This window comes from Portunus trituberculatus, chromosome 38 (assembly GCF_017591435.1).
Source record: "Portunus trituberculatus isolate SZX2019 chromosome 38, ASM1759143v1, whole genome shotgun sequence".
NCBI lineage: Eukaryota > Metazoa > Arthropoda > Malacostraca > Decapoda > Portunidae > Portunus > Portunus trituberculatus.
In genome coordinates, this window is record NC_059292.1 from 21871044 (window position 1) to 21897041 (window position 25998).

General features: G+C 39.4%; 1 protein-coding gene across 3 annotated transcripts; it reads right to left on the reverse strand.

Annotated features, from left to right (window-relative positions):
- Positions 1–1618: 1618 nt before the first annotated feature.
- LOC123514686 (HAUS augmin-like complex subunit 3) lies at positions 1619–25998 on the reverse strand. 3 transcript variants are annotated; one of them, XM_045272738.1, is made up of 12 exons: positions 25863–25998; positions 24708–25045; positions 24260–24454; positions 23661–23847; positions 23150–23260; positions 22359–22501; positions 21753–21887; positions 21243–21423; positions 8187–8339; positions 3359–3591; positions 3063–3243; positions 1619–2242 (listed from the first exon to the last, which is right to left on the reverse strand). In XM_045272738.1, exons 2-12 carry the CDS (start codon positions 24890–24892, stop codon positions 2168–2170), a joined length of 1779 nt encoding a protein of 592 aa, XP_045128673.1. In that variant the 5' UTR covers positions 24893–25045; positions 25863–25998; the 3' UTR covers positions 1619–2167. The 3 variants fall into 3 exon arrangements, with proteins under 3 accessions (XP_045128673.1, XP_045128675.1, XP_045128674.1); XM_045272740.1 differs by having other exon boundaries at positions 25872–25990; XM_045272739.1 differs by lacking the exon at positions 25863–25998 and adding an exon at positions 25583–25848.

The following is a 25998-nucleotide window of genomic DNA, read 5'->3' on the forward strand; positions in this document are numbered from 1 at the left end:
GGCCTCAAGAGTCACAGAGCACCTTGAGAAGCACCATCTACTGTGTAGTTGGCAGTTTGGGTTCAGGCCGGGCAGATCGGCTGCTGACCTTCACCTGCTGCTCACCTCGGAATGGAGTGCTGATCTGGACGCAGGCAAGGCCACTGCAGTTGTTGCCCTTGACATCGAAGGGGCTTTTGACAAGGTGTGGCCTGCAGGCCTCTTTGCAAAGCTCCGTGCTGCAGGTGTGGATGGGCCCCTCTTGTTGATGTTTGGAGATTACTTGAGAGAGAGGAATCTCAAAGTAGTCATTGATGGCCAAGAGTCTGAACAGCGTGCAGTAAAAGCAGGTGTTCCTCAGGGAAGCTGTCTCGGCCCCCTGCTCTGGAACATCTACATAAACGACCTCCTGCACTTAATCCCCAGTGTAAGAGCTTATGCTGATGACCTCACGCTGGCTCAGAGCTTCAGCTCAGGGGAGGAGACTGCCACGGCCGACCACATGAACGTTACCCTGAACCGCATTGTGTCGTGGGGCAGCAAGTGGCAAGTAAAATTTGCCCCAAACAAAACACAAATGACAATCATCTCAAGGTCGAGGATGCCCCTTCAGCTCAGCCTTGAGGGGAAAACTATACGGCAAGACGAGATGGATGTACTGGGGGTCACATATGACTTTGCGCTGACCTTCAGGCACCACATAGAGCGTCTAGCCAGGGAGGCCTCGGGTAAGCTGGCGTCACTCAGGAGGATGTCGTGGCTCCTTGACGACAAAGGCCTGGAGATATTGTACAAGGCTCAAGTTCGTTCCTCCCTGGAGTACTCGTGTCTTGCGTGGGGAGGAGCGGCGAGCAGGCATCTTTCCCTGTTGGACAGGGTACAGGCTCGGGCAGTGAGGCTCATAAAGGACAGTGGGGCCAGAAATGAGCCAAAGCTCCACTCCTTCAGCATCGCAGGGACGTAGTGGGCCTAGCTGTGATGTACAAAATACAGCAACAGCGAATCTCGCATCTCCAAGCTCTCCGCCAGCCCCTGCGGCGGGCACAAGTGACCAGGCTGTCACTTTAATGCCTGGTGAATTATTTCAGTGCTGATGCCGTACTTGGCACCATCAACGTCAGTACGTTCACCATTATAGTAAACTGTGGAACACTTTAATTGCTGCACAGATAGACTTCAGTGAAATGAATCTGCAGCAATTCAAGAAGTGTGTCAACATCTGGTTGCCATAAATACCATAGTAGCAATTGTTAAAAACATTTAGAGTTAGGCTTTTAGATAGGGAACACTAAAAATGTTCCCTTTAGCCTGTAAAGTGCTACATCATATGTAAAAATATTTTGTAACATACTTTTCAACTATGTATTGATTTGTGTAAATAAAAAAAAAATAAAAAAAGAGAGAGAGAGAGAGAGAGAGAGAGAGAGAGAGAGAGAGAGAGAGAATTTTGATTAATTTTTCCTCCTCCTTCTTTCTTTTTATTTTTTCTTCTTTTTTTCTTTTTCATCTCCTTCTTCTTAATGGAAAGAAACTAACTATATTGAAGAGTATTACTAAATATTAAGGAATCCCAGCATTCCTTACACTTGCACTTTGAAACACTGAACTGTAATGGATGGTAATGAAGTAAAAATCAATATTCATCAAAATAATAGATTATAGACATTACGAACATAGTAAGAACAAAGTCTGAATTGGAATAAAAGTACTATTGTATTGCCTGCATGTTCTAAAAGGCAGCTTCAAAGAGTCAGAGGACCAGGAAAATTCTTCTTTATTGCCTGCATATTTTTCTTTGTTCTAGAAGGCAACTTAAATAAGGGACAATAGCAGGAATTAGGATTCTCCCTACTAACAAAGTCTCCTATGCACTTTTAAATGGAATGCTAGTCTAGTGGAGATATATAACTTTGGTTTTCTTATATAGTATGTCATACAAGCCGGCAACTTAAAGAGAGTATAAGGACTTTTGTGTTCCTTACCACCAAACTTCTTTGCACCTCTGAATCGAATATCAATCTGGTACACAGACAGATGGAGTTAAGAGTATCAATGGTGTGTCTGGTGTCTGGTGCTTTGTCTGTGCCACCCCATGTGGGATGGCTGGTCTAGTACTGTATCTAGATTGATAGAAAAATACCTATAGATAGAAGAGTCAGGTACTTTAACAACTGAATATAATTTCTATTCACATGAATTTTCTTAACACATCAGCTATCCACTTCTTGAATTCCTGACTCACTTTTGAGTCAATCTTAAGAATCTGCAAAAACAAACAATGATCATCAGTTAACTTTTCTTTAAGTAATTTGCTGACTATGACTACTTTAGCTCTAGTTTAAGAATTTTATTTTCTGCCACTCCTCATCTGTCTTTTTCTATAATTCACTAAACTACTTTAAAGATTTACTTAGCATAAAGGTTCTTCAACATTCAACCTATGAAATTTTTCTTTTTACCACTGGAAAAGCAATCATAGCTTTATTTTCCTATTCTCTGCAACCCAGCAATATATTTAACTTATGGTATTTTTTGTGACGTGACATTAAATGTTTTGCAAAGAGCATAAACAACACAGATATTCCACAGAGTGACTTTTGCTATCCTGTCTGGGCCGTATCTGCCTGTCCTTCTTAATCTCTCATGACACCACAATGTTTCATCTCTTGCTATTTTCAACTGCTAATTTTGTGGTGACTGTGCTTCTTAGCATGCTATATCTGCCCAGTTATGCTATACTAGAGGGCCTTTTCAATGGACTCCTCTTTAGTCTTGCCAATGCAGGATTTAACCATGATCCTTATTTATTTTTTCCTTCTATGCTAATAACTTCCCTGCCAATATTCAACCTAAATATTATATTCTTACTGATTGCTTCTCTGTCTCTGCTTTGTGTACTTATAATAACTCTTTCCAGTAAACAGCACTAACTCAGAGAAGGTGCACTTAGAATTAATACATTAATTATGTCCTCAATAGCTCACCCTCAGTCTCCTTTTGTTATTATGTATATGAAAAAAATATATATCTTAAGATGACTTACATCAGCTATATATCTCACGACAAAAGTTTTACATACGTACCTTTTTCTTTTTCTCATACTGTGATATGATGTTAATGAGCTTCTGCTTGAACTCCCACACTTTCTGTTCAGCAGCAGTACAACGATGGGCCAGTACTGCCTCCAGCCAGGCCAAGGGCAGTGTCTGGAGGTTGCCAGCAGTGCCAAACAGACTGGCTTCCAGTGCCTCACAGATACTCATCCTGAAAGTCACTCAATCTAAGTTTCTCCAGGCATATCTATGAATGCTACAGAAAATTGTCAGTGACCAATGCCTTTAACATACTGCAACTACAATACAGGTGAAGAAAAACCTACATCTGAGTGAGGCATGAAAACTGTGGACTTGTGATGGTAGCAACCTGCTCCTGAGCCACACGAAGGCCAGTCAGCAGGCCATCCACTTGCTTCAGCAGCATCTCCTTGCTTCCTGTTTTAGCCCTGGGCTGGTCCTGTGGTGGCAAGAGGCAGGCCAGAGTGCGGAGGGGAAGAGGCAGCACTCCCGAGGCTTTGTCTTCCACACTCTTATTAAGCAGTGCCTCAAGCTGTACCTGCAGGGAGGAGCAGCAATGGTCATGGATGGAGGCTCACACACCGAACGGATGAAAATGAAAGAGCTTGTAACTGAGGTGAGGGAGAGGAATGACATAAGAACTGAGGAGGAAAAGACTAAATTTTTTTGGAGGATGAGAAATGGGAGGCTGAAGAAGTGGTGGATAAAACAGACGGAATAGACATTACACTGACAGAAACATCGAAGAAAGAGACTAGGAATGGAATTCAAATGACTTACACGAATATAGATGGATTTCTGTCTAAGAGGCTAGAATGTATGGATTACCTAAGAAACAATGAACCGGACATAATGTGTGTGGTGGAAACAAAGTTAAGGCCCGAAATAAAGTTAGATTGGTTTGATGTCAAACACTAGAGTATGGAGAAATGAAAGAAAAATAAAGGAGGTGGTGGTATAATGGTTCTTACTAAGGAAGATCTGATAGTGAAGGAGGTGAACTATAGTAAGGGAAATGAAGGAGTAATAAGTATGCTTATAACAGATGGTAAGAGAGACATTAATATTATAACAGTATACATACCACCCAGAACCAGTGCTTGGGAATATGAACAGTATCAAATGGTGATGAGAAATACTCTAGACAGAATGAAGCAGGAACTCACCAGAAAGGATAGAGTGATGATAGTCGGGGACTTTAATTGTAAGGAAATAGTGTGGGAGGACTACGAAGTGGTGAACGGTGGTGAGTGGGCAGAGGAATTGTTAAAGGTAGCAACAAATAACTTGATGACACAGTGGGTGAGATCACCAACAAGGTGCAGGGGACAAGATGTTGCAGCAAGGTTGGATTTGGTATTTACCAGGGGCATCTCCTTAAAAGAAGAAATCGAGCATGAATGTCCCTTGGGGAAAAGCAACCATGATGTCCTAAGCTTTGAGCTGGATACGGAAATAAGCACGGATAAGATTGTGGAACACAGGGAGGAAAAATTAAATTATACTAGAGCAAATTATAACCATATGAGGGAGTTCTTTAATGAAATTGACTGGACTGTGGTATACCAGGAAGGAGATATGCAATTGAAATACGATAAATTTATGGATTTATATAACTCTGCTGTGAAGAAGGTTTGTGCCATATCACAGAAAGAGGACTTTAAATAATAAACAGTGGTTTAATAGAAATTGTGAAGAAGCAAAAAAGAACAAAGAAAAGGCATGGAAGAAACTTAAGAAAAACAGTGATGTATTATCAAGAGAAGTTTACAAAACAGCAAGGAATAGATATGTTGAAGTAAGGAGAACAGCACAAAAGGAATATGAACAGAGAGTGGTGGAAAACTGTGATAGTGACCCCAAAATGTTTTACAAATTCATAAATGGAAAACTAAATAAAAGGGAGGCAATAGAAAAGGTAAAAAATGGGGAAAAAGTATATGAGGATGCTTGAGATATAGCTGAAATTTTGAATGACAACTTTTGCAAAGTATTTACAAAGGAGGAGTATTTTATAAGAGAAGGGCCAACGGAGATAAAGCGAATGCAGGACATCATGGTTACTAAAGAAGATGTAAGGAAAATTATAAGCAATTTGGATATTAATAAATCAATGGGGCCTGATGGCATATCTGGAAGGTTGCTAAAAGAATGTAAGGATCAATTGTTGAACCCCGTATTTGATATTGTGGAAACCTCCATACAAACAGGAATAGTCCCGAAAGAGTGGAAAAGAGCTGACATTGTGCCTATATATAAAAATGGTAGTAGAATGGAACCGTTCAATTACAGACCAGTATCGTTGACTAGTATATTGTGCAAGGTATGTGAAGAAGTAATTAAAGCTAAGTGGAGTGAGTATCTAGAAAGTGAAAACATTCTGAGTGAAAGGCAGTTTGGTTTCAGAAAAGGAAGATCGTGCGTATCCAATTTATTATGTTTTTATTCAAGAGTGACTGACATACTACAACATAGAGAGGGATGGGTGGATGCTATTTACCTGGACTTGAGAAAGGCCTTTGATAAAGTGCCACACAATAGACTGATGTGGAAACTAAAGAAAATTGGAGGAGTAAGTGATAAACTAGCAAAATGGATGGAAAATTACTTAGTGGGAAGAGAAATGAGAACAGTGGTGAAGGAAGGAAGTCCGAGTGGAAGAAGGTAACCAGTGGAGTTCCACAAGGGTCAGTGCTTGGTCCCATCATGTTTTTGATTTATGTTAATGATATGCCAGTAGGAATTGACAGTTACATGAATATGTTTGCGGACGATACTAAAATTATGAGGAGAGTAAAGAATGTGGAAGATTGTAACAAGTTACAGGAAGATCTTGATAAAATATATGAGTGGAGTAAAGTGTGGCAGATGGAATTTAATATAAACAAGAGCCATGTTATGAAAATGGGAAGAAGTAGATACAGACCAAACAGGGATTACAGGCTGGGTGATGAGAAAATTGAAGAGACCAATGAGGAGAAAGACTTAGGAGTAACCGTGCAAAACACTCTGTCACCGGAGAAACACATTAACAAGATATTTGGGAAAACATATAACATGCTTCAAAATATTGGCCTTGCATTCCACTACCTAGATGAAGGAATGATGAAGAAGATATTATGCACCTTAATAAGACCCCAGTTAGAATATGCAGCTTGTGTCTGGTCACCGCATATGAAGAAAAATGTGAAGAAGGTGGAAAGGGTACAGAGGCTGGCAACAAGGATGGTACCAGGACTCAGGGAGTTAGACTATGAGGAAAGACTGAGGGAGCTGGGGCTCACCACATTAGAAGAGAGAAGAACAAGAGGAGACATGATAACTATGTATAAATTGGTGAACAAGATTGACATACTGGACAGAGAGTTGATAAAGGTGACCACAAGTAATCATCTCCGAGGACATGGAAAAAAACTAATAAAGGACATCTGTCTAAATGACGTGAGAAAGTACAGTTTCCCACATCGTAGTATTGATAAGTGGAATAAACTGAGCAGTGATGTCGTTGATGCGGTGTGTGTCAATCAGATGAAAGAGAGATATGACAGGAGTGGACAAGGAGACAGGACACAGAGAGCTTAGCTCGGGCTCTGTAATACACAAATAGGTAAATACACCAACACATCATCACATAAAACCTACACTGCTTACACAAAAAATTATTCATATGGAAAGCCAAAGCAGACAACGAAAAGGAAAAGGATAAATACCTTTGTCTTTTCTGTATATCCAAGAAGGCATGAAATGAGGTTCTGATTAACTTGTTTATTTAACATTCTCTCTCTCTCTCTCTCTCTCTCTCTCTCTCTCTCTAATACACTAGCTCTGGTAAATACCACTTCAATATTTACACCTTATTAACATGTTAACCATGTATCGGGCCACCCATGTACCAAGCAAATGTTTCACTTGTTGTGTATTGGTACATCTGAGGCCCGAATATCACTTTCTAAAAACTATTACAAACTTGAGTATGTAAACAATTTGTGTATAAATTTGTATTCATTATGACTGCAGATGCATTGCTAAGGTACTGGAAAATAAGATAAAAAATATAAGACAATAATTTCATTTGTTGAAAGAAAAAAATAGGCTTCTGAATAACAAGTAATGTTTGGTGACATATTACTTAAAAAATACAATCAATATAAGAAAATAATGGAATATTAGATCATCATAATGTTGATCACTAATTACACAAGTCATGTTTTTCGTTGAAACATGAAATGCAAAGGAGTGGTTGACCCTCACATTCATTGTAATAGGTGGATACTCTCCTAGACTTGTTTGTGGCCACCTTGTATCCCTCAGACAGTGAGATTTTCTCATAGCATCCTCTGCATCACTTCCTTGTATTTTTCATTGGTCCATTTGCTTCCTGTAAGGTATGTTCTTTTCTTGCACCCAATATATCAGAGGTCCTCTTCCCTGGTTTTGTAATTTCCTCGGGAATGTTTTTAGTAAGAGAGAGAATTACTGATTCTATGAAGGTTTTTAGATTTACTTGTTTTGTATAGAATTTGAGCATTTGTCACTGATATCCAAGCAATCATTTCCAGAGCCAGCTTCTTGTACCACTTCCTTGATTTGTAGAGTGGCAAGTAGTAGGAATTGAGTTGATCAGCAACATCAACACTTTTTTTTGCTTTATTGTACTCAATGACACTTTCAGGTTTTACAATCTCTTCTCCTTTTCTGTTTTTCATTCCACTTGAAACTAAGTTATTACCTTACTCAAGTACTGTTGATAGTGTCAAGAATATATCATCATATGCTACAGCCCATGCCTGGCACACTGGTGTACTAATACGCGATAGAAGGGAAAAAATTACTGGTCCGCGATTCGGTATATATTTGTACCATGGATTTTTACGCTCTATACTAGAGGCCGCGCTCTCATAATGATATATACCTCTTCTCTCTGCAAAAAGTCCAATGGACACTGGCGTGGCCAGGTAATGAAGGTTGCGCAGTGCGGGCGAGTGTGCTGAGTTGCCAGATGCGGTTAACATGTTAACACAACTTTAACACTCTGGCCAGTCTCAGCATAGCTTATATTCATACATTATCTATCATGGAACTGAAAGCAAAATAAAACTTGTGATTTCCGAGCAACATGCACATAGTCCTTACCATCCTCTTCTTGTAGTTGCTGTCCCTCTCGGTGATCCTGGTGTTGACCATCTTGAGCAGGTCCACCATGTTGGTGAGCTTGTGTCCCTCTGTCTGGAGAGCAATGATGACCCAGTTGTAGCGTGCCACCTGTGACACCAGCTGCTCCATTACCTACAAATGAGATAAAAATTGTCTCCAGTTACAGGCTGGTACTATCATAAGTAGAGCCCAGATGTCTAGGCACTTAAAAATCCTAAAATAGGCAGGCAAAAAGGCAAAATAAATAGTCTAAATAGGCATCAAAAAAGGGATTTACTCATGCAATTAGCATAATAAAAAAAGAACTAGAACATAATTAAAAAAATGAACTATAGTATAATGTACCATAATAATTATGCAACTTAATATACAAATTAATCTTTCTGGTTACATGAAATAGCAAGCATTTTTTTGATGAATTCAAATTTGAATCCTTGGCTTTTATCAAACGGAAGATGCTTGAAAAGTGAGAATGATCATTCAACATCTACTGATGTAACAAGAGAATATTTAAAGCATGCCACAGTTTGCAAATCCATTTTCCCCAACATCTCCATTATTCTCTCCTTTAAGAACTCTTCCAATATTCTTTATTTTTTCCAGGTCTTTGTTTGCAGCAACAACTTGTTTGCATTTTTCACTTACAAATCTACCTTTTTGACCAGCAACTGTAGTAAAAACAGCAATGAGTCTCAAAACAGTTCAAAGCATCAATCAGAGGCATGTTTTTTTTTCTTCAGTGCATTGATGGCCTCTGGAAGGTTTGCAGTTTGCCACAATGAATGCAATATCATTGCATAGTGCTTTATCCTGCAGTATTTCCTTCACAATACGGACAGCAGAAGAATCACTATCATCTAAGCTTTCTATGATTTATTCAAACTTGTCCAAATTAGAAGTGTAGTAAAGTGCAGCCAAAATCCACGTTCCATATCTTGTTGAAATTGGATGTGGCGGCATTGTAATTTGAGGTGCAATTTCCTTGAATGCATCACATCATGATGGAGTCTTATGAAAAATCTTCTTGCCATTAGAAACTAATTTATCAACACCGGAATACAATCCATGTACATACTCTGCAATCCGGTGAAGTGAATGTATTAAACAAGACTTTTATCTAGTGTATGAAGTCTTACTTTATTTAAATATAGGAAAAAGATATGCAAGAAAGGCACAATAGATGTGTATTAAGTTAAATAGGCATTATCACTCACAGTTACCCAAAAGAGGGAAAAAGGCAATTTATGACATTTTGCCTAAATATACGACCTCTAATCATAAGTGAACATAACAAGAATGTCTTGTCCAGGTCTAATAGGAATTTTTACTGATACAAAAGCAGGTAAATATATAAAAAAAGCTTTATATTATTTATTATCATATAAAAATACTTCTATGTAAAACTGTTTACTCTACAGTTACCAGCTCATAACACACACAAAGGATGGAAGCTTTCAATTTACAACACTACACACACACACACACACACACACACACACACACACACACACACACACACACACACACACAAAGATTGAAAGAATTGAGAAATGAAGTGAAAGAAAGAAATGAGAAGCGTACAGAGACTAAGAAAAAAAAGTTTTTTTTGAAAGTTTGGAACATGAGACTGAGGAAATGGTACATCAAGGAAAGAGAAGGAAGAGCAGAGGAGGAAAAGAGGAGAACGGTGGAAAATTAAAAGTTGCTTATACAATTATAAATGGACTTGTCTCAGGGATAAATGAACTGAACAACTTTATTAAGGAGATTGAGCCAGACATAATGGGGATCGCAGAAACCAAACTAAGAGATCAACTGCCACCAAACTCTATTGGGAATGGTCTACATAATATCTACATGAAAAATAGAGAAGCAAAACAGGGTGGAGGAATGATGATATTAAGCAAAAAAAAACTTAAAGGTACTGAACGTGAGTTATGGCAAAAACAGTGCAGAAATTATCTCAGTTGCAGTTGAGAAAAATTATATGGAGAAGAGAGAATTTGTAGTCTGCTATGTACCACCTAAGACAAGATCTTGAAGTCTAGGGGAATATGGAGAAGTTCTGAAAGATACTGAACACTCACTAATTGAAATATTAGAAAAGAAAAGGAATACAGTAATAATGGGGAACTTCATCTGTAAGGAAGTGCACTGGGATGATATGACTACAGAGAAAAATGAGGATTCATGGGGATACATGTTACTGGAGTTAACTATGGAATATACAATGACGCAATGGATTCAAGAAAACACCAGATTTAGGAACAGTGAAGAGCCATCGAGACTGGATTTATTATTTACAATGGAACCTGAAATTGTGGATAGGGTAGAGTATAAGACACCTTTGGCAAAAATTGACCATGTACTAATAGTAGTGACCTTCAAGGAAGTGACTGATAAAGAATGGAATGAAAAACATAGAAAAAGAAGATTGATATATAGTAAAACAAATTTTAGAGAACTCAAAGACTTTTTCAAAAAGACTGACGACTAAATTTGACAACCAGGCAGGAGTGGAGGAAAAGTGGATGACATTTAAAGAAATTTATAATGACAGAGTGAATAAATATGTACCGAGACTGAAAATTAAAGATAGATATAAAGAAGAATGGTTTAATAGAAAATGTGAAGAAGCAAGAGATAGAAGAGATAGAACATGGAAGAAATGGAGAAAAGACAAACGCCCAAGGAAGTGACACGACTAAATCAGAAAAAGGAACTACGTATGTTAAAATACAAAGACATGAAAAGAAAAACTATGAGAAAAACATAATAGAAAAATGCAAGGAGCAGCCAAAGATCTTTTATAAATATATAGAAAGTTGAAAAATAAACACGAAATACAGAAACTAGTTTATGAAAATAATGAATACAGAGATGAATTGGAAATGGCAGAAATAATGAACGGACACTTTCAAGAAGTTTTTACAAGAGAAAAAAGAAGAACTAGGAATAAATCTCCTCTGATGAGTGACTGTTATTTCAGAGCAGGAAATAATGATACAATTAAGAAATTTAGATGTAAGAAGAGCACATGGTCCGGATAGAATTGCAAACTGGATATTGAAGGAGTGTAGAGAAGAGCTGGCAAATAAGGTATACAATATAATAAAATGTTCTATTGAAAAGGGAAAAGTACTAGAAGACTGGAAAAAAGCAAATATTGTGACAGTACATAAAGGAGGAAATAAAGAGAACCCAACAAATTACAGGTCAGTGTTTCTAACAAGTACAATAGCTAAAATATGTGAAAGTGTGATCAAAGAAAGATGGACCAAACATTTGGAAGAAAACAATATAATTAATGAAAGACAATTTGGCTTTACAAAAGGAAGATCATGTGTAACAAACCTTACATGCTTTTACTCTAGAGTCATAGACATAACATAGGAAAGAGATGGATGGGTTGACAATGTATTTTTAGATCTTAAAAAAGCATTTGATAAAGTTCCACACAGAAAATCAATAAGAAAACTGGAAGATATAGGGGGAATAAAAGGAAAATTGCTGGAATGGATAAAGGATTTCCTAACTGGAAGAACTATGAGAGTGATAATTAGAGATAAGGAGTCCACCTGGAAGGAAGTTATAATTGGAGTTCCGCAAGGTTCTGTGTTGGCCTCAATTATGTTTGCAATATACATAAATGACATGGATGAAGGAGTAGAAAGCTATATGAGTTTCTTTGCAGATGATGCAAAACTTTTGAAGAAAGTTGGGTCGTATGATGATGGTAGAACATATGAAATGTAGCATAATGGAATTTGGGAAGAGCAGAAATAAGATATCAAGACAATACAAACTTGGAGAAGAGAAGATTAAAAAGGTGGAAAGCAAAAAGGACCTGGGAATTCTCATAATAAAGGAAATGTCCCCCAATAAACATATAAATAAAATTGTTGGTGAGACCTACAACTTACTGAGAAATATTAGAATTGCATTCTCATATATTGATGAAGATATGGTGAAAAAGTTATTGGTATCCTTGATCAGACCATGATTGGAGTATGCAGCAGTACTGTGGTCACTTAACACAAGGAAGAATATCAGGAAAATTGAAAGGATACAAAGAGCGGCCACCAAACTGGCCCCAAACTTGTCAGCTCTTACAAATGAAAAGAGACTAGAGAGACTGGAATTACCAACATTGGAGCAGAGAAGAGAAGGAGGCAACCTGTTGACCATCTACATAATGATGAATAATATGGAGATTCCTGACAGGATCAACCTGCTGAAAAGGGACGGAAGGGACACAAGAGGACATGGATTAAAACTCAGAAAAGACAACTACACAAGAGACTTCAAGAAAAACAGCTTCCCCCGTAGAGTGGTAGATATATGGAACGGACTGGACAGAGAGGTGATGTGTGTAAAGTCTGTAAACGACTTTAATAGAAAATTAGACACTGTAAGGTACAGAGACGGGACAACATGAGCATAGGCTCCCCTCCTGTAAAATACAACTAGGTAAATAGACACACACACACACACACACACACACACACACACACACACACACACACACACACACACACAGATAGAAAGATAGATAGATAGTTTATTGACCACAGTTCCCTTACACATTACAATATTTCTCAAAACATAAAGAACAAAGCTAATTATAAACCAACATATATTGAAATTCAGCTAAACCACAGTCCACATATTAATGAAATTAATTCATAAACACACATTTAAAACAAAACAAAAAATAAATATCAATAGTTTCTCTGTATAAAAGGTGCAAGATTAACTAAAATAGTAAGACAAAATTGAAATCTTGAGGTAAAAACTCAAACATCAAGCATAAAACTTCAAAGCAATCTAAAATAACCAAAAATACAGTAATCTAGTAACTAATATAAAATGTGTAGCATTAGCTAAAAATATCAGAACACAAACATTAAAAAAAAACTCTTAAAAGTTAGCAACACATAGAACTGCAACACAAACTAAAACACTTAAAACACGGTAATCTAAAAATTCTAGGTAGTAAGTAATATATAATGTGCAGCATTACATAACTAAAATGTCAAAATGCAAACTCAGAAAAAAAACGACCAGCATTAAAAAGCATTTAAAGCTAGCTACACAAAACATACAACCTCCAACTAGTAACATATGTATCTCTATACACTGGGAAATATATACTGTGCCTAAGGAAATACACTGCTGGTCAGAGCGGAAGGCGCAAAAGGGACCATGACTTCCACTCTGAACAAATTTCATTCATCCCTTCGTAACTCCTAAACATACAGCAGGATTCGCTGTATGTTGCTATCTGACAACTCTGCAGCTCTAGTAGTCAAAGTAGATGATATGTTTCCTTAGTCAATTTTGCCTGTGGCTCATGTGCTTGGATTTGAATTTTCTTTCATCCCCCCTCACGGCTCCTTTTTGTGGATGAGTGAGCTTACCATTGTGCCCTGTTACTACCTATTATGGGACCTAGAAAACTAATTACAATAATACTCCGCTTAACGAACAGGATATGGGGTGTCAAAGCTGTTCATAGAGCGAAAATTTGTTAAACAGACGTAATTTTCCTATAGAAAATAATGGAAATAGGGGGGGATGCGTTCTGGGCTGGTCCCCAACATACCACATGGGTTTAAAAAAAAATTATATATACACGTTTGGCAGCATATTGGGCCACCGGTGTACCACTACTTTTATGATGTCATATGAGTCATTGGAAGTTAGAGGAGCTACTTACAAGTTCTCTCACATTCTCGCATTTATGTTCACAAAACAACATTTCTATTAGCTTTTTACAAACCTTACCCCAAAGAAAGGATTGTTTTGTAATGCATAAAGTGAAATCTTACATGCAATACCAAAAAATAAAGCAGAGATAAGATCACCCACAGACGAAGCGGCAGACTCACGGCGACTCGGCTGCTTCTTCTTCTTCTTGTGACCCTTTTAACTTGGAATGTTGTCTTTCCCCATGATATTTGTTTCCACTCCTCTATTGCCTGCTATAATGGATATCATATCTTAGTATTCATATACGCTCATGCCATGAGGATAACCTTGACTCCGTGGCACTGAGTGATAGTGAATTATTAATGAAATACCGCGGTATTTCATTAGTAATTAACTATCACTCAGTGCCACAGAGTCAAGGTTATCCTCGTAGCATGAGCGTATATGAACACTAAGATATGATATCCATTATAGCAGGCAATAGAGGAGTGGAAACATAAACATCATGATGAAAGTAACATGCAAGCAAAAGGATCACAAGAAGAAGAAGCAGCCAAGTGGCCGTGAGTCTCCCACTTCATCTGAGGCTGATTTCATCTCTGCTTTATTTTTTGGTATTCCATGTAAGATTTCACTTTATGCATTACAAAACAATCCTTTCTTGGGGGCAAGGTTTTTAAAAAGCTAATAAAAATGTTGTTTTGTGAACATAAATGCATATATAAGACAGTAACACCACCTCGAGGGGTGGTGTTCCCAGCAACCTCAGAGCAACCTTGTCACCGTCCCTCCAAGCATTCATGGATGCCATTTCGCTGCAAGAGGCTGCTCTGACATTGTTAAGGAATCTTGGATCCAGCTCCAGGAGCGCTAGAGACAGAGGCGGGGAGCCAGCCAATCACAGCGAAACTACAGCGTTCGGTCCCTCACACAGCAAATTCAAACCCAGAAAATTCACTAAAACAGATGTGGTTGTACGTTATGGGGACTTTTTGGTCTAACTTTATATAGTACGTTAAACCGGAAATTCGTTAGATGAACGTTCGTTAAGCGGAGTATTACTGTAGTAAGGCCCAAATCTCAGTTATTTGTGCCTTAGTGAGGGAGAATAAGTCAAATCAAGAAATTGCCGCGAACACTGGTATAGCTCTCAGAACTGTTCAACGTTGGACCAAAATTTATAGTGAGGGAGGAAGAGACACTTCGCCACCACCTTACAAGCTTAAAGGGACCGTCCAGTGAGGTATTTGAAACATAAAAAATAAAGAGGTACGTGAGTAATTTTTTTTTTTCGCTGATAGATGTTTATTGCACGATGTTAGTTTAATAGTTACAAGTGAATCGATCCATAAATAATTGCATGAAAAATAAAAAATCTATTTTTTGAAAAAAATATTTTTCCTATAAACTTTGTCACCAGAGGACATATTTCAATTTTGCCAGTACGGATATGAAGTATGTTGTATACCAAAACTTTTCACTTCATAGAATTTTGATTTTTTTATTTTGATGGCTATTATGAAATTTTGATTTTTTTCTATTTTTTTTATATAAAATTATATTGCGGCACTTAAAAAGAAAAATTCCAAATTCTATTAGGTGGAAATGTAGCAGCTTCATTGAGCTTCAAAATGATATCTCAAAATTGAAAATCCATTGAGAAATGTGGGAGAAGATACGATTTGAATGATAAAAAGTGGAAACTGAGAAAAAGACAAAAAAACCCAGAGATGTCATTTTGGTCCTCTACATTTATTTGAGTTGGATATTTTGTGCTCATACACCACCATGTGCATCATATATGCTTTTTAGGCATGTTTAGAATATTCTGCAAGACTCATATGGCACCTGGCCACCCCTACAATGATTGTAGTTATTAGTCGCTCGAAGGTGAGGGTGTCTCCCATCCATACATGGTCAGTACAACTTGTAATTTCCACTTGCACCGTTTATTTAGACATTGTAAGGCAAAAAAGGCAGGTAAAATAGGCTGGATTGTGGCTTGTGAGGTGTAAAATAACAGGCGAGATATTCAATAGATCCTCCCATCGCAGTCACATGGACACTGTGTACGCCATAGTACTGAGTTGCTAGTGCCCACCTTTCCTTACCAAAGAAACCATTTTCCATGGCTTTTTCTGTGCTTATCATCATCATTTATGGTACAGAGAGTGGGGAGGGGGGATGCCCCGGGCTGCAGTGGGCGTGGCAGGGGCCCTTTAAAGTTTAAATACCCCATGTATTTTAGCGTATTTCCCCAAAATACTCCATCACTATGTTGCCATATGTTTGGGGATGCTTTGGTGGTGTTTTGGGGATTTTTGATATTTTTCAGATTTTTCGATACCCCTTAAAGGGCATAAACGCAGTGTGACCCAGAGAACTCTGAACATTATTCGGAGACAGCTTGAGGCCAACCCTCGCATACACAGCAAGGAACTTAATGCCAGGAATTCTGCACTGCTGGCTGGAGTGAGTGAAAGGAGTGTACGAAGATATGTGAAACGCGATTTGAGTTACCGCAGTTGCTATGCAGTTTCAAAACCTCACCTCACTCCTGGTCACCTAAACAGTAGGCTAGCATTTGTGTCTCAGCACAAAGATTGGGACTTAGATAAGTGGCGTAGGGTACTTTGGTCAGATGAGGCAAGCTTTCAGGTTACAAACAACCAGAGAAACCGTGTGTACCGCAGACCCGGTAGTAACCGTTACGATCCACGCTATACAACACACACAGTAAAACATCCACATTCTTTGATGGTGTGGAGTGGTTTTTCTTACTATGATTGTGGAAAATTAGTGTTTTTGCCCAAGAATGTTCGTATGAACCAAAATAACTACTTTGAGCTAATTCTGGATGTATTAGATGAGTGTATGAAGTAGTGCAATGCTGATACCTTCATGCAAGATGGTGCACCGTGCCATATGGCAAAGTTTATTGTTAACTGGTTTGATTTCTGCAATGTCAGCCTTTTAAAACCTTGGCCAGCAAATTCACCAGACCTTAACTTTATAGAAAATCTCTGGGCGTTTATAAAACTGAAGCTAAAGGGGAGAGATACCTCCTCCCTCCCACGCCTCCAAGCCATTCAGGACATATAGGACAATATTGATGCTCAGTATCTCCACCACCTGGGTGATTCACTTCCCAGGAGACTTGAAAAGGTCAAGAAGGCACGAGGGCACCCTGTCAATTCCTAGTTTAGGTGAGTACCCTCATTGAAACATATTTTCTGTGTCATTAATTTCCTTCACAGGATGTCACAGGTAATGTGCCTTCCGCTCTGACCAGCAGTGTACAAGTATGTACAAAAAAAAAAAAAAAAAAAAAAAAAAAAAAAAACATGCCTACACCTAAAGAATTACATCAGGAAACACCTTCATAACTTACAGCAGCTCAATTATACAAGTTCAGAATTTTGTGACATATTATACAGGATTGCTCAATGTTATATTTGCCATTACAGAGGTCTTCTAGGCTTTGTAAGTTATAACTTCGCCTAACATTATCTGAGATAGGACAGACCTCTACCACATGACACTGTTTAAATAGCACCACACAGTCACACACACAGATGTTCTTCTAATGGCAAACAACCTTGCCCCTGCCTGTTCCACCACCCACTCTCTACGGTCACGTTATGCCCACACACACGAAAGTGCGTGAAGGACATCCTAAAACGGTCATTGACTGTGTGGCGGCCACTATACACGCCATGGATTGCGAAAGTGGGGTTGATAGTACAGTACACGATGCACCTTGATCTGGTAGACGCTGCAATGTGCCCGTGTACTCTGTGTATGAGGTCCTGCATACTGGGCACGTTGGTGGCACAAAAGTCCCTTATCATAGTGTTAGCTTGGGTAACTACAGTAATACTTCGCTTAATCAGCAGGATAGGGGGTGTCGAAGCTGTTCGTATAGCAAAAATTTGTTAAGCAGATGTAATTTTCCCATAGGAAATAATAGAAATAGGGGAGGGATCCGTTCTGGGCTGGTCCCCAACATACCACATGGGTTAAAAAAAAAATTATATATACGTTTGGCAGCATATTGGGCCACCGATGTACCACTGCTTTTATGATGTCATATGAATCATTGGATGTTAGAGGAGCTACGTACAAATTCTCTCACATTCTCGCATTTATGTTCACAAAACAACATTTCTATTAGCTTTTTACAAACCTTGCCCCAAAGAAAGGATTATTTTGTAATGCATAAAGTGAAATCTTAATGGAATACAGAAAAATTAAGCATAGATGAGATGAGGCACAGACGAAGCGGCAGACTCGCGGCGACTCGGCCACTTCTTCTTCTTGTGACCCTTTTAGCCTGCGTGTTGTCTTTCCCCATGATATTTGTTTCCACTCCTCTATTGCCTGCTATAATTGATATCATATCTTAGTATTCATATACACTCATGCCATGAGGATAACCTTGACTCCGTGGCACTGAATGATAGTGAATTATTAATGAAATACCGCAGTATTTCATTAGTAATTCACTATCACTCAGTGCCACGGAGTCAAGGTTATCCTCGTGGCATGACCGTATATGAATACTAAGATAGGATATCCATTATAGCAGGCAATAGAGGAGTGAAAACATAAACATCATGGTGAAAGTAACACGCAAGCAAAAGGGTCACAAGAAGAAGAAGCGGCCGAGTGGCTGCCAGTCTCTCGCTTCGTCTGTGGCTCATATCATCTCTGCTTATTTTTTGGTATTCCATGTAAGATTTCACTTTATGCATTACAAAACAATCCTTTCTTGGGGGCAAGGTTTGTAAAAAGCTAATGGAAATGTTGTTTTGTGAACATAAATGCATATATAAGACAGTAACACCACCTCGAGAGGTGGTGTTCCCAGCAACCTCAGAGCAACCTTGTCACCGTCCTTCCAAGCGTTCATGGATGCCATTTCGCTGCAAGAGGCTGCTCTGACATTGTTAAGGAATCTTGGATCCAGCTCCAGGAGCGCTAGAGACAGAGGCGGGGAGCCAGCCAATCACAGCGAAGCTGCCGCATTCGGTCCCTCACCCGGCAAATTCAAACCCAGAAAATTCGCTAAAACGGATGTGGTTGTACGTTATGGGGACTTTTTTATCTAACTTTATATAGTACGTTAAACCGGAAATTTGTTAAACAAACATTCGTTAAGTGGAGTATTACTGTACTTGTATGGCATACATCAGAGGGTCATCAGCTCCCAGCCACGACTCACAGCCGTAAAGTAGCGTGAACATGAACGTCACATCGAACACTCTCCGCTTTACCGCGAACGGCACATCACTATTCTTCTTAACAAAGGACACAAATTTTAACATATGACTTAGTTTTGTTTTAGCGTGCACCTTAAGGGCGGAGGGCCATCACTGGTGAAAGGCAATCCAAGGTATATGTACAATGAGCATGGAGCAATAGTTAGACTGTCCACACATAACGGCTCCACATCTTTTTCTGCCCCACTGATTACCAAAAACTTGGTAATCAGTGACCATACCATGCTCGCTGCAAAATGACTGCAACAACTTTATCTCTTCAATTATTCTTTCTCTGGTCGTGGACAAAAGCACAGTATTGCCCATCAACACCAAGGTATGGAGCCAGCCAAGAAATCCATCAGGCAAGCATCTGTTTGACTAGTCTGATAAATTCATTCACAAAGATTATAAAAAGCAAGCGCAATGTGGGTAAGCCTTGTCTTACCCCGAGAATAGCCTTTATAATGGTACCCCCCACCACTGATTTGGTAATGCCATACATCACCACCAGCGCTGCTAACATAGCCATGCCACAACCTAGGTGCTGCAAAATACTAAACAATTTATTCTGAGGTACCAGATCATACGCGTTGCTAAAATCAACAAAAGTAACAAACAATTTGAACTTTTTTAAGCGCGTTGTGTTTATAAGGAGGCATAATGTGACTATGTGCTCCATGCAGCCGCGCTGGCTCTGAGCCCCAGCCTGCTCATGGAATGGCCAGAACCACAAACCCAGTATGGGGCACAAAACCATGTCATATAATTTCATGATAGAATTTATGATGCTAATTCCTCTGTAATTATTCGGATCCGACCTGTTGCCTCTTTTAAAAACCATAAACAATTTGGCTCTCATCCACGACGTAGGGTATGCCCAGTAGCTCAGTGGTTAGAGCGCTGGCTTCACAAACCAGGGTTCGATTCCCCGGCCGGGTGGAGATATTTGGGTGTGTCTCCTTTCACATGTAGCCCCTGTTCACCTAGCAGTGAGTAGGTACAGGATATAAATCGAGGAGTTATGACCTTGTTGTCCCGGTGTGTGGTGTGTGCCTGGTCTCAGGCCTATCTGAAGATCGGAAATAATGAGCTCTGAGCTCGTTCCGTAGGGTAACGTCTGGTTGTCTCGTCAGAGACTGCAGCAGATCAAACAGTGAAACACCAGATGTAAATACCATAATAAACAAAGTTGTTAAAGTTAAAAAGCCACGCGGGGGGCAGCATGGCAAGGACGCCAGGGGAGAATCCATCTAGTCCACAGGCCTTATCTGCTTTCACCTTTCTGATTTGACAATCAGGCAAGATGGGGGTATCTAGGATTGGAATAGTCACGTCAGCAGTTGTATGCAGGGGCAGTGGTACGGGATCGGGATTCAGCATGTGCTTAAAGTATAACTTATATTCACCATCGCTGGGTCGGTTCTCATTATCTGGCGCAGATGTCTCAAGATCACCTTTCCAGCTGATGGCCCTCCATACTCTCACGTCATCAGCATCGCCCAACAACCTCTCCCATGGTCCCATCTCACCAGACATGCATCATTCTCGCCCTCCTCTCGTCAGAATTACACCCTTACTGCTCTGTACACATTCATAAAGACACTCTGAAATATATGAAGCAGCTACATTGAGATCATCATCTATAGAAGGGATACATAAGCCTGATATATTTTCTAAAACTCTTATGTTTATCAATGTCTGAAAACTTGATGGATTTTCTGGTAAGGCAAATCTGTGCAGCATTGCCATACAGTGCAGAGTGGTTCCCTAGCACACACACACACACACACACATATATATCCCAAGATCATAAAAAATCGTCTGAGGAACATCAAGAATTTTAGTTTTCTACATAGGACGATGGAAATCTAGAATGGATTGATTGAAGAGATTGTAGCAGTAGAAAGTGTGCATGAATTTAAGGAAAAAGTTGGATAAAAGTAGATATGGAGATAGGTCACTATGGGGTCCACTCAAATCCTGTAATATACACCCACCCACCCACCCACACCCACACACACACACACACACACAAAAGGTGAGGAAATTTTCAACATACCATCATTTGTTTGGTGAGAAAGTAGCCCTGACGCTGCAGCTTCAGTTCATAATCTCCTGAGATTGTCTTGGTGCTTTCCAGCTCTGCCACCTCAGACAGGACAGCCTGCATTGTCTGCTGCTGGTGCCAGAACTCCTTCTCCACCACGGTGAGTGACTCCTCTACTTCCTGGGTTTGTTGTCTGTCAGCAGCACAAAAAGGCAGCTATGATCTGTTTATAGCTATCAGTTCATTAGGTACACTTATCATTATGTACAGTATCTATTCAGCCTTTTTTGTCTATCTCCTCTTCGTTCTTATTATCTTTGTACTTTGTACTCAAGAATCAACAATAACTGGTTCATTGATATATCACTATGTACTACAGTATCTACACAGCTTTTCTTGGTATATCTTCCATACCTTCTTGTTACCTTTGCTTTGAAGTATGGATCAATTTGTCTGGGTTGGAGCAAAGGCACTATACTCTGCATGACTGTATAAGGCACCTCAGACTTCTTGGTCACTTACTTTAGTACAATGAGGTCTGAGGGCAAGTGTCCCTGGTGCAGTGCTGCTAACAACTTCTCTGCCTCCATTACTTCAGCCTTCCTGCGCTCCTGCTGTATCAGCCCACACAGCCTCCATTCCTCTGTCTGTGGCAGCCTAAGAATGCAACATCTCTTACAATCTTGAATATCCTTCATACGTACTTATTAAAGAGATGCAAATGGATAAGTAGAAATATGTATTTGGCTACTCACATTTGCTTGCAGAAAAGAAAAATATCACAAGACATGAAAACCAGGGCTAGAAGAAAACATGAGAAACAGTAACTCAATATTGAAATGGGATAAAAAGTTGAGTACAAAGAAAATTTATTAGAGAGAGAGAGAGAGAGAGAGAGAGAGAGAGAGAGAGAGAGAGAGAGAGAGAGAGAGAGAGAGAGAGAGAGAGAGAGAGAGAGAGAGAGAGAGAGAGAGAGAGAGAGAGAGAGAGAGAATCTTTCATATTTTCATATTCCCTACTGAAGGTGAGAACAAAGATGCAGGTGTAGATACTGAAAGATCTAAGAAAGGAGACAACATATTAACAAACTACAACAAAGTGTCACCACATGCACCAAGAGGCACTCACAATGCATTGAGTCTTCTGAGCTCAGCAACATTCCTGCGGTACTGGTCCTCGCCAGCACCCCGCACCAGTGACAGCTCAAGGTTGTTCACATCCAATAGCACATACTGGGAGCAGTCCTCGGTGCCTGCCACCACACCCACACCCTACACCAGAAACACACACATACCACTCTCAGTAGACTGTTGTTGATGTATGTGCATTAATCTACAGGTAGTATTCAGGACCTGAGCTGCACTGTACATAAGATATAAGATATCAAGAGAAGCTGCAAGAAGCTGTCTACATGTGGCAGTCTTTACAAGAAACATAGCTACCTATTTCTGTCTATCATCCTCTAGTGTAATCATGTCTGTAAATATTTGTCTTTTTTTTTCTAGTTAATGTGTATTCCTTGGCTCTATCACCTCTTATTAATAGTATTTATTTAGTTACACTATGTGCCTTTGTAATACTTATCTTTACATTTTCAAGTTTATCTATTACCATTAAATTCCTCTATTTGTGCTATTTTCATCACCATTATTATAGTGGTGGAAAGGAAAGTGAATATGGTGAGGTTTCTATGAATATACTACACTCTATCATGTGCCCATTTGAAGTATCATGGAAATACTAAGGAATACACCTAAAAGCTATGGGATGAACTGTCTATGAGAAGTAATCACTAAGTACTGAAGGAAACATGAACCTGACATGTTACTAATCAGAAGACTAATCAAGAAGACTTGAGTTATTTAATTCTGGCCTCACTGTCCTGCCACTACACTGGAAGCACACAATCTCCTACAAACCTCTCTGAACTGTTTCTGTATGTAAGTTGTCAGAAGGTTGGTAAACTTGTCTTCCTCCTTTTGCCACTCCTCAAGGTCCACCTGGGACAAAAACATAGCCTCCTCCTCTTCCTGTTGGAATAAAATTATTCACTTGGAAATATTTTTTATATAACTATATAACTAAGAGAAAACATTACAAAAGCTAAATGTTGACAACTATTGAAAGTAATTTACAGTCCTAAACATGAGATATTCATTAACATAAGTCAGTCTTAATTACAGTGGAAAAAAGATTGGTCTTGTCTATTGTTTTTTCTTGCAGGCTGTGAAAAAATCACTATACTGTATAAGACAAGGCATAGCATTAAGAATCTTACCACTTTGATCTTTTTGCTTTCTGGTCTTCAACTCTACCCTTCCAATATATTTAGTGTGCCAGTACTAATACACATAGGTAGTCAGACATAAGCACACACTACTGCACAAATATCTGCTTCTACAAAATTTACCACCACCACCAGATACATACAGCCTGGTCAAAGTTGTGGAAGGTGTTGAGATGAGCATCCACCACACTAGCCAGGTTCTGTTGAGCCTTGGTGAAGTGGAAACTGGTGGTTGATGTAGCTTCCACTTGCCTCCGTAGTTCACTTTGGGTTTTCTGCATACGTTTGCTTAGCTGCTGTGTCTCATTCAGCAACTCCATTTTGTGGGCACTGGAAGGCAAATAGACACAGTGAGAGAACTTTATATATACAACATAGGCAACAAGAATAACAGAGCTTTATAAACACAATAAACAACAAGAATTAGGAAGCTTTACATACACAAGAAACAGAGAGAACTTTACATATGGCTATAAAATAAACAAAAAGAAAAGAAAGAGTGACAACCACTAATAGGAATATTTCACAACAGTAACTAACAATAATTATGTGATTTTTTGCTGATCGAGACCAGAATAATATCACTTCCTACTGTAGTATGGCATATGGAGGAAGGCAAGAGAATGCTTAACATGAAAAGAAATAATCCCTGAATACACAATAAGGGCACACTCATAAACTGTCCAAATTCATATGAAGGAATGATGATGTATATGAAATAATAATGTTGACTGTGCATTACTTGATCATGTTCTTTCTCTGTGTCAAAATTTCAAGTTCATCCTCAAGGGCCTTGAGTTCCTCTGGTGAAGGCAGTGGTTCCCCTAGGCACTGCTCTGAAGCCCCAGGGAAGGAAGGGATGCTGGACAGTGCTCCCTCCATCTCCTGCAGCTGTGTGGGACTTAGCACCTCCCCTGCAGCCTTCAGTGCCTCAAAACTGATCACAGTTAGACCATGTATTAGAATAGTTTCCAGGTTATTGATGGATATTATCAACACACACACACAACAATATATGTTAGTGTATAAACCAAAAGGAAAACAACATTAACTGCTATGGTGCAAAAAAGAAGGGAATGTCTTGACAGGGAGATATGGAGGCTCTTCTGCTATGGCTACTCACTAAGAGGCATCCAAAAGGATAGACTGACAGACAGATATAAACTAGCTCATTGCATCCAAACACTTACTCTGTCAACTCTTCCTCAGTCAAGACATTGTTAGGTGTAATATTCTTCATGAACCACTGCAAGAAGGTGACAAGCGGGTCATCCTTGCCCTTTACAAATAGCCAGTCATAAGCCTCCCCGACCAGATGCTCAGTCCCTGGTGCCCCAAGTGCCTGGAGATGCTTCACCAGCTGCTCTCCATTCATCTTGCTGGCAGTTGAAACCTTTTATAATTGCTTGCTACAAATCATGTCCCAGTGATGCTGTCTGGTAATTGCAGTTCCTCATGGTGAAATCATGGCTTTTCCTGGCGTTCAGTCAAGACCTTGTTCTGGCTTTTGCATGAATCTATCCTTAACCTACAAATGGAAAAAATTATGCAAAACTTAGATTTCTACATACAAGTTGGAATAATTATGGAAGAAAAAAAGTAAAGGTTAGAGGCATACACCCAATTTATTTTACCAGCACTCTGTGATATGTCTCTTCTCAATATCTTGGTCACCTGATTTCTCTTTTTTATTGACAAAAACTTATGTATTGTACTTTTTGTTTCTTTAGTATATATCTACCAACCATAGTCAATCTAAGATATACGTAGACGGCTAACTTCTGGCCAAGAATTAGCAATTTCTGGTATATCTTGTACATGAGTTGACCACCTTAATGAAAGACAGCAACCAACTTCTGAGAGAGAGAGAGAGAGAGAGAGAGAGAGAGAGAGAGAGAGAGAGAGAGAGAGAGAGAGAGAGAGAGAGAGAGAAAAGGCAGGAGGGGGGGAAGGAAGCAATTAAGTGGGGATGGTAGGAAAAACCACTTGCTTGCGCCTTCTGGTGGTACTTCCCGCAGAAGAACGACACCAACACATGTAAAAAGTGTAAGGTGAACAGGCTTACATGTGACAGCAGGCAGGCAGGAGCAGTGACGAATCAGGCGGTCACTTGCTTTGTTATCCTAACGTTAGCACCTCTCACACCCTCACTTTCCCACCCTCTTACAAGCACACTCATTACACATACCCAGCATCTACTATTATGTAAAAATCGAACCAGTTGCCAGTTCGTTTGCTTACGAATCATCCAATGTGCATAGTTATTTTATGCGCCGCTCATTACCACGGCAGCCATTAATATTCTCTATGACACCTAATGAGTCAGCACACCTGCCAGCACACACCTTACACACCTCCCAGTTGTTAGGAGGTTAATAAATGCGATAACTATTTTGGTCAAAGGTCACGTCGCACACCACTCCTTCCTTCTGTCCCTTGTGTTGACATTTGACTTGAATCACGCGGCCAACGAGCCTAAAA

What these genes read in the sequence shown, in the direction of transcription:
- LOC123514686 (XM_045272738.1), bottom strand. Translation starts at nt 24,892, where the DNA reads ATGAATGGAGAGCAGCTGGTGAAGCATCTCCAGGCACTTGGGGCACCA. An exon ending in TCCACAACTTTGACCAGGCT is followed by an intron (nt 23,261 to 23,660) that starts GTATGTATCTGG and finishes TTATTCCAACAG; the next exon opens with GAAGAGGAGGAGGCTATGTT. An exon ending in AGTATGAGAAAAAGAAAAAG is followed by an intron (nt 2,243 to 3,062) that starts GTACGTATGTAA and finishes TTGTTTTTGCAG; the next exon opens with ATTCTTAAGATTGACTCAAA.